The sequence below is a fragment of the Phyllopteryx taeniolatus genome, chromosome 13 (assembly GCF_024500385.1).
Source record: "Phyllopteryx taeniolatus isolate TA_2022b chromosome 13, UOR_Ptae_1.2, whole genome shotgun sequence".
NCBI lineage: Eukaryota > Metazoa > Chordata > Actinopteri > Syngnathiformes > Syngnathidae > Phyllopteryx > Phyllopteryx taeniolatus.
In genome coordinates this window covers 15,802,000-15,812,064 of record NC_084514.1, presented here as the reverse complement: position 1 = coordinate 15,812,064, position 10,065 = coordinate 15,802,000, and the positions used below count along the sequence as shown (strand labels likewise).

At 41.7% G+C, this 10,065-nt stretch overlaps 1 protein-coding gene across 1 annotated transcript; it reads right to left on the bottom strand.

Annotated features, from left to right (window-relative positions):
- Positions 1 to 28: 28 nt before the first annotated feature.
- On the bottom strand, positions 29 to 2,394 carry LOC133488014 (uncharacterized). The gene has a single exon (XM_061795397.1). It carries the CDS (start codon positions 2,249 to 2,251, stop codon positions 689 to 691), a length of 1,563 nt encoding a protein of 520 aa, XP_061651381.1. The 5' UTR covers positions 2,252 to 2,394; the 3' UTR covers positions 29 to 688.
- Between the last annotated feature and the right edge of the window lie 7,671 nt (positions 2,395 to 10,065).

Here is a 10,065-nt window from a genome sequence, read left to right as displayed (position 1 = left end):
TATGACAAGTTGGTTGAAAGGGCTGGTGTTTATTCAGCGTGAATCATACAGCACACTGTCACAGAATATAATTAGGCAAAAATCCAGAGTTCTTAGAAATGCAGAAGCAGATCAAATATATATATATATATATTTTTTTACAATATAAATAATCATCATATTTCATCCATAAGTGAAAATTCACCAACGACTTTAAGAATCCGCTCATCGGCCATAATATTAGGTATACTTGCAAATTCGAATGAAGGTAGTATAATAAAAAAAAAATAATAATAAATCTAGTTGCAGTGGTGTAGAACCGCACTGCTTTAGTACGTGGAAAGATATTTCTGTTATTATTACCTCTCCAGTAACCAGTTAAGGTCGGCACAATAACTAAAGCAAAAAAGATGATGTCAATCAAATGGAACATTGAATCTTTGTATCTTAATCTTTCGCTGGCTCTCATTATATTGTTCGGGTGTTCCTAATCAGGTAGCTGGTGAATGTACATATAGATCAACTCTTGCAGTTTCCATTATGATCACAGCAAAACTAAAATCAAATCCAAAAAAAAAAAACAAGACATCAGATTGTGATTATTATATTTGTCGCATATAGAATTTTCCAGCAAGTAACTGATCTGCATTGCAAGTGCTGTAAAAGTGTTACTACGTCATTTCCATCGTTTGACCTCCTTTCTGTCCTCCTAATCGAGGGCCGACTGAGACGAGCAGCTTTCAAACTCACATTTAACTCCACTGATGCTATCCACGCTCGGCTGACTGTTGACCTGCCGGTGTGTGTGGGAGAAAGGGAAGGTCTCGGAGCGTGACATCCGTCCTCTGCCGTTTGAGGAGCCTGAGGAACAGTCTATGACCATCCTCATAAACTCAGGTGCGGTGAATCGACGGAGCAGTCTCGTTCCAAAGGCCATGAAGCCCGGGCCGCGACTGGGCATCTTCCCCGCCTCTGTCTCCCCTTGGCCGAACATCATTTTGTTGTGTCTGCCACTGTGTGCAAAACTTGCCCTCTTCTGCAGTTCGTGTGTCTTTGACTTCTCCTCAGGGCCTTTCACCATTTGAGTCTTGCTGCCTAAAGGACCTTTTGGAACTGAGACTGTTTTCTCAACATCATTTGTCAGGACCCGAGGGTTCCCTTGACATTCCATCTTGTCCAGGAGACATCGGTCATCCTGCAGAGAGGCTCTCTTGAATTTGCTGGCTGACAGGCTCAAATCGTGCTCATCTCCTTGGTAAGATTGCTTTCTGATGCTCAAAAGCTCCTGGTTGAATGACTTTGCTTTCCCGCAGGGAGGAAACGTTTGTGATGCTTTCTCTCGGGGTCCAGTTTCTTCTTTGACTTCTTTTGCGGTTGTCTCCATTGGCGAGTCGAGTGTCCTCGTCCCTCTTGGATCATGAAGTTGGCAGTTTTGGAGTTGTTTGGCCGTGAAGAAAATATTCTGGTGCCCCTCAGTTTGGCCTTTCTGAGTTGGCAGAGACCTCTTGTGGCGATGGTTCTGTTCATGGCTCTGCTTTCTGGGACAAGTGAAGCGGTTCCACGGCCTGTTGCCTTCCTGGATATTCATCTGCTTCTGAAATACCCCTGGTAGTTGCTCTTCTTTGCTGTTCATCTGTTTGGAAAACCTTTCCAGGACATGCCTAGGTAGTCTGTTGGGCAACTCTCCATCACTGACATTTCCTGGATCAGCAAGCGAATCATCAGTGCCCACACTCCGTCTGTACTGCAAGTTTAGAATCTGCACACACTGGTTGTGTCCAAAGAAGTCGGCCACCTCGATGGCTGTATGTCCGGCGTTATTCATTCTGTCCAGTCTCAGCCCAAGTCTTTTGAAAGCCCGGACCAGAAACTCAAGCACCTGACTGTGCCCAGAAAAGGCAGCGTACATTAGAGCACTGTTTCCCCAAACATCACAGATGTCTGGATCGGCATTGAACTGCACGAGAATCTTGACCACGTCTAAGTTACCCAACTCACAGGCGTGACTCAGAGCTGTGCGACCCTCTTCATCCTGGCAGTTGACATCGGCCCCTTTCTCCAGCAGGAGCCGGGCGAACTTGGCTCTCGTCCCGGCTTCTTGGAGACACACGGCATAAATTAGTGGCGTGCGACTGTTTTCTGTCTTTGAGTTGACGATTCGTCCGTCCAGGGCGTCCAAAATGAAGCGCGCAAGGTGAACTTTGCCACCGTGCATGGCATCGAGGAAGGTCTTAGTGCCGGAGCCCTGCCGTAAATCTTTGGGTCGCATCATTCTGCAACACCTGCTTACGGAGCTTACGAGTGAGCAGAAAGGAAAGATCACCAACCAGGAGAGCGCGCAAGTTCTCCAAAGCTCCCCTTGGACAGTGAGAGTGCTCACTCAAGACTAAGAATCGGAGAAGCGCTGTCTGTGGTTTTATACCTCCCTCTCCACACATGCCCTCCCCACGTTGCCAAGGAAACAAACGTCTGAGGACCATTATGCGGTGGCGGCATCCATTCAGCCCCAGCACTCTCTGCCTGGAGAAAAATATGTGCTGTTTGAAAAGAATAAATGCTCAAGGAGGAAAAATATTGAATGTGGTTTTAATTTAAGGTTAAAAAAAAACAAATACAAAAATAGAGCTTTTCTAATTTTCTGTAATGCAAATGAACTCAATTATGATTTTTCAGGTCCTCTAAAACAAGTGAGAGGCGAAGATAAAAGTCAATGTTCAAGAGCTCTTTCAGATGGAGGACAAGTGTTCCTTTTTTCCTACATTACATGCCTTTTAAACGTGGTATCTGTCAATGCTATGACTGATTGCATGATTCTTTCTTCACTTTCAAGGTTTCATTACAATTTCCAGCGTGGTTATTTTTATAAGCTACCGCAACAAAGGCTGCACGGGATAATTATATTACTCTTGAATGAATACAAAATAAAATTGCCAAGCTGATCTAGTACTCTTCCAAGTCCTTGCGTCCGCTCAGTCAGTGTTTAGTTTCATATTCATGTGATTATGAATATGCAACAGCTAGATAAAATAAAGGCAATACTAAATTCACCTCCCCCCCAGATCAATGCATGATATATTCCACATGAAAACTTGATTGACTGCATAGTGTAATTCACAGAGAACAAAATAACATTAGACCAGTCACTGAAAGCTAAATCATTGACTCATTGACGACTGGATTCAGAATCAGATTTCAAACCATCGTTCACAGTCTAATCCGACATAATTGGATTGTCTTCCGCAAATTGAAACAAGACACCATTTAAAAGTTCAAAATCATCTTTTAATGATTAGCTTAGGAAATACAGCTTTTGGCTTTAATTTTTTTGCATCCTCTTCAAGTGCCTGTTAACTTGGAAAGCACTGAAACACACTTGCGCGCTGTCATATCCTGTTTTGTTGGCTTGTTTCCATCCATCCATTTTCCGTACCGCTTATCCTTACGAGGGTTGCGGGCGTGCTGGAGCCTATCCCAGCTTTCTTCAGGCGAGAGGCCAATGTTTACTTGTTTCCTCTGTGAACTTTTCTTTTGTGTTGCAGTTCCTCGGCGCTTGTCGGTGGGCGGAGTCTCCCGCAACGCACCTGCACCGTTCATCATCAGCAATGCATGTAGGCATTGGAAAATGCAAATAAATTGTACATTGCTCGTTGTCACTGCATTGCCAGTTTTGTTACTCTCACGCGCATTCCGACTCATATTCTGTCCTGCCAGTAGATATTTTCATCAGCTGTTTGCTAGTAAGTACTACTGTGTCGTTCTGTTCTTCTTCCTCTGCCTTGGGTAGGTTAGAGTTTGTTTTCCCAATTACTTTTTTCCTCCTGTGGCTCTCTGTTCACCTTCCTCATTTAGTACCTGTATGATTGTTTTCATGTTGACCTTCTGTCATGTCACTTTCTGTTAGTATTTTTATTTTTTTTTCACGTTAGTGTGCTCCTTTCGTTGAATAAAATTTGTAAAACCTGCTCCTTCTGTTGTGTTGCTTTGGGGTCCAACTATTTGCATTTTTGACTTAGCCGTAACACACGTGTTGTTAAGAAAACATTAGGAAAAGCTATCCATCAAATTGAATACAACAGCTGCATCCTGAAATGTTCCTTCGCAAAGATAATTATGCTTAAAAGTGGATGTTTGTCATTTTAAAATTGCTTGCAAGATTTAAACAAGATGACATTGGTAGCATGACTTATTTGTAATACTGTTACTATAACACTAAACTGTTTGAAGAATTTATTTATTTTTTGGACTCTACCATCAATTAAAAATCAAAAAGAGGTGATAAACTGACTTGTCGAGCAGAAATGTTGCTAATTCCATGTCAGCTCCGAATCCTCTCAGCTGCCTGTGGACCCTCCGCCTCTGGAAGGCAGCTCCTATATTCACCCTTGATTTGTCTCGGGATCTGTCAGATTCCTTTTAAAAAAAAAAAAAAAAAAAAAAAAAAAAAGTATATATATATATATATATAATTATTTTATATATTTTTTTATTTTATTTTTATATATACAAACTCCCTTTTGATATTGTATACTGAAATACATCGGACATTCAAATACTTTGAATGGTATAAGGGAAGGGTGTCAAACTCATTGTAGTTGAGGTGCCACATGCAGCCCAAAGGCCTGACCACTAAAATCACACCATACATCCTATTAAATAACAATACATTTTCCCTTTGTTTTAGAGCAAAACAAAAATCTTTAGATTTAATGACTCAAAATCATTTTAGAAAACAACCTCAGACTTCTTAAATTTTGCTACAGTTTGTCATCTACGTCTGTGCATAATTTATCACAGTGATTATCTTTTAAGGCACAAGACTTTAGGTATTGGGAACTGAAACATATAGTACTGTATTGCCCTTTAAAATTTAATCAGGTCATGAAGATCTAGGAATTAGAACCATTCCATTTTCTACATGAGAAAATATTCAAAATCATTCTCCAAATCATCTTTAGTCCCCACCACGTCTTATGTATTTTTTCACTTTCATATTCATCCTATGGGGTGGATTGCACCCCTTAGCTGGTCGGTTTTTGACACCACTGGTGTAAGGTAACTGATTTTAAAAATGACATAAGTGTCAGTTAAGCCATTCGCAATGGCACTTGATCAAATTATATTGTGCATGTTTGTAATGAAATGAGTCACTTAGCAAAACACAGTGCCAATTTAAGGATTTTCCTTTTTTTTTTTTTTTTACTGAAGTGACAGAGTCACTAACAGTTTGTTAGTGCATCACTAATTGTCCTGCTGAAACCGAATAAAACTGTTTTTCCCAACCTTGATTTAGCCAGTGCGCCCACTTTGCATGAGTCTCACACCACACTACATCACCAAATGTTAGAAAAAGTATGAAAACTGAAATAATGATCCCGTCTCAATTTAATCAGAAATTGACGCACTGACCCTGTTAATTAAGCATCAAGATGATATACTCGCAGTAAAGCCATTACTTAGACTGTTGCATGAATGGCAACAGGTGGATACACAAGTTTATTGTACCTTCTAACTTCTAATGGAAGAGCATTTAATTGTTCTTCCTATCACGATACATCACAGCTGAATATATATTTCATTAATATGTAAGCGTCATTGAATAATTTCCCGTGGCACCCCTGATGATCTCTCACGGCGCACTGGGTGGGAATCACTGCTGTAGAAACAATTCCATTCACTAAAACTAAAAATGGGACTGAGCACTAATGAATGAAATGTGGTTCATTTGGTGCTGTGAGACTTGTTAATTGGACAGACATATGCATTAAAGCAGAGATGTCATGGTAAATACCTGATCTCTCATTCATTGCTCATCTGAACCAGGCAGGAGGTACTTTGAATGCGTGATTAGAAATTAAAGCCTCTGTCAAGCTCAGATGCTATCTGCAGCCCATAATGCGTTAATACATCACAGGGGAGCGGCACGGTGGAAGACTGGTTTGAGTGTCTGCCTCACAGTTCTGAGGACCGGGCTTCAATCCCCAGCCCCGCCTGTGTGGAGTTTGTATGTTCTCCCCGTGCCTGCGTGGGTTTTCTCCGGGCACTCCGGTTTCCTCCCAAATCCCCAAAACATGCATGCTAGGTTAATTGAGGACTCTAAATTGCCCGTAGGTGTGAATGTGAGTGCGGATGGTTGTTTGTTTGAGCCCTGCGATTGGCTGGCGACCAGTTCAGGGTTTACCCCGCCTCCTGCTCGATGATAGCTGGGATGGGCTCCAGCACACCCGCAACCCTTGTGAGGAGAAGCGGCTCAAAAAATGGATGGATGGATGGATGGATGGATGGATGGATGGAAGTCACAGGGGACACTACACACACGAGGCTATAAAATCAACATGTCTCAAGGTTCTTCTGGGATTTTCTGATTTAATTTTCCCTCACCTAGGATCTGTTTGCCATGGGTGACCCTATCAGGGGCGAAAAGACCTCCTAGGATCATCGGGACACACAAACCCCTCCACCATGATAAGGTGACGGCTCAGCGAGGGTTGGCTGTTTACGTATGCTTCTCAAAGAAATTGAATAGCATTGTATTTACCAGTGTCTTTAATTTATAAGATAACATGTCACCCAATTTAAAATATTCATTGTTTAAAAAAACATTTTAATTACATTTTTACTATGCATGTATAATATACGATATATTTTATATGATATGCATATTAGATTAGATACAACTTTTTTCTCAATACTGTGGTTATTATTATTATTATTATTATTTAAACCCTTATTTTTGCTAAAGTCTCGTATTGGATTTCATTAGCTTGTGTACAGTACCTTTTAACAAAAGAGCCTGGCAATTGTAAGAAAGAAAGGTGTTTTCCCCTCACTGCCTAAAAAAAGCAAAAGTAGCTAAATTTATTCTTTTAAACATACCACCAGTATCTTTTATAAGAATTTAAAAATATTATGGCTTAAATGGCCACACAAACCTTTCTTGAGGACTCATTGTTCAGTAGAAAATGTACAACACAAACAGTAAGTAACTTGTTCCTGGGTTACCATTTAAGAAGAGGCCATCAATCTGAAATCTTTTTTGTTTTGTTTTTTCCACAGTGTGGTTCCCCATGTACCACCTGTGTACCCCCTCCGTAATCTGTTTGGTCTGATGGAAATTCCTTTCCTGCAATGATGTGGAGGAAATGGAAAGGCTGGAGAGCTTCCTCTCCATCTGCCAGCTGGCAGGGCCTACTTGGGGCCTCGCAGGCCCGCTCACGTCTGACAGCTCAATAAATTGAACAAATGGATTTTGTTGACAGCCACACTGACACTCAGTTGCACCTAGAGAAAAGGTCTGCAGCACAGTCACACCCAAAACGGAAGCACCTCGAGTGGAAGGTTGAGCGGGGTCAAAGAAAACCAACACAAAAACAATCCAATGTTTGTTTACTAGAATTCAAATAGGTGTAGTGGTACACACGCGTGGCTTCTGTGCAGGCAGCCTGAGTTCAGTTCCCACTCAGTTGACACTCAGTGAGTGTGAATGGTTGTTTCTGTATGTGTCCTGTGAGTGACTGAAGACTAGTCTAAGGTGTAGCGTGTATTTTTCCCTTAAATCATAGGAAAAAAAATTATTTAACTGTATAATTCCTGGCTGAAAGTAACTCAAAAAGCAGTATATAATAAATATCCCATTAGTCTAAGCGTACCTGAGGAGTTACAACCTCCACTATAGTTCCAGGAGGAAGTACACATCTTCTTAAATAAGCAAGTGCCCTGAGGCCCACGCTTATGTGTTCTCTCCTACAATGACACTCATTGCTTCCAACCTCCAAATGCTCACACACTGAGAGCTTTGAGAGCTTCACTCAGAGCACAACAGATAAAGCTTTATAGAAGCATTATGTTTAAATACTAGATTTTACTCTGGAAAGAGGTAGCGGTTGACTCATCTGCTATAAGTGCACCACATAAATGCACGGTGTCATTGTGGGTGCCGTCGCCTGATGAGCCATCTCACTCCCACCTGTCATCTGCTGTGTCATAGAGGATATGCAAAACAAAATGTGCAGGTGGGGAAATGAATGATGAGTTCCAAGTTTGAAGTCTGCGTCTTTAACTGTAGAAAACCTAAAAAGAATGGTCATAAACGACCACAGTGTATCCCACAAGACATCTTCTGCTTTTGCTGATGTGAATTGATAAAAGTATAGACAGTAGTTGTTCTCTTTAGCAGGGAAGTTTAAAACATATAGGCCTCTATTTTCGTGACTGTCGTAAATCCAGTTCATAACTCTGCCAGGAGGCAGGTTAGGCCCGGTGTTGGTAATTTTGTGGACCAGCATATGGCAGCGCATTTAAAAGTGGGAGATCTGCGCTGGTCTGGGCATGTTCACAGCCGACTTAAATCCTGTCCAATCGAAGTGGCTCCTCTCATTCCCTTTAAATCCGGCCCAATAGTCGCATGGAGAAATCTCTATATGCAGAAGATACATCCGTGCGTGACTGGAGCATTGAACGTTACCATGTACCCTTCTTAAATACAGAATAAGACAGTGAAAACTGCTGGCGGCTTAAATGTGTCTGTAGTTGATTGATTTGTGCAACGATTCAGAGGGTTACATGCCCGCTGTTGATTACATCTGTCATCCACCACACTTAGCTGCAGAACTTGTGTGTCTGTCTGCCTGACGTGCCCTGATCAAATTCACCAAAATTGCATTAGATCACCTGCACCAGAAGTTAAACGTGGTGCCACTAGGTGTAATTTTAAACGGACTTTCTGCGCATTTCTAAAGGCAAACCCTCGCTGCACTGGCACGCCTAGCGTGGTGCAGACAGTTCTGCCAAATTGGCAAACACGCACAAGGAGTCTCAAGATACGCCAGTTTTCACACTGAAGTGCCCCACAATAACCAGTGGGATATATTCCAGTCACTGTAGGCTTTTGTAGCTCAAACTTGTAGGAATGTTTAGACATAAGAAAGACGTAGTGGTTAAATTTGACAGGGTTGTTAACAACACTCTTCTCTGCGGTGTGCCAAATTTATGAGATTTATTTTAACTTTCGAGTGACTTCAATAATTAGCATCTCTGGTGAATATGATGCATTTCATTTAAAAGATGTTTTTGTCAAGTTATTAAGTCAACTGAAGTCAGTTATTAGATAATCGTTAATAATAAGATTCATCATCAATATGCTCTGTTGACATACGGACGGATGAACAAACCATTTTTTTTTTTGTACTTTTGTCAAGAGCTTCATGGCACATCAGGAGATTTGGGTTCGAATCCCCGACGGAACGTTTCTGTGCGGAGTTGGATTTTTTTAGGTACTGTATATTGAATAGGTGTGACTGTGAGTGTGAATGGTTGTGTGCACTGTGACTGACTGGCTGACGACCAGTCCACGGTGTACCCGTTCGTAGTCAACTGGGCTCCGATTACCCACTACCATTATGAGGATAGGCGCGATACAAAATGGATGGGTGTTAACAGCTTCACCTTGGCCAAGATCACGTTTGCTTACAAGCACTATATTTCTTGACACTTGATGCTGTTGCTCTTGTTTTGAGTGATATTGTTTGATTGTAATCGTTTGTGACATTTACCTTGTATGCAAATATCACTGTCACATCACCTTGGCGCTTTGCCATGAGCTTGTCATCATTTCCGGAACAAGAGAAGCAAAAGAAGTGGAGTCATTTACAGTCAAAATCAGGCACTTTTGCGATTAAAAAACACCACAAGCAGCTGCAAGAGTGGACTACATTATTGGATCTGCATTTTTGTAATGTAAGCTAAACAAGCATTCACCCCTGTAAGTTTCCAGTTGAATAGTAACCACCTGGCAGCACCGAACCCAAGTGTAAGTACAGTTTAATAGAGGCAGAATGAATAACTATCAACTGCTAAACTACAAGTGATGCAGCAACAATAACTTGCAATTGAAACTTTGTGCTGCTTGTGAAACGTTTTCTGTGAGAATCCTCGCTGTGGTTTAAATGCCAGTGTATGTAGAATCATCAACACGGACGTGCGCCCACACACACACACACACACACACACGCACACACACACACACACAACTTGTGACGAGAAGAGCTTGAGCAGGCGGAGGTTGTGTGGGATGTGTGGGAGGTGTGGGTG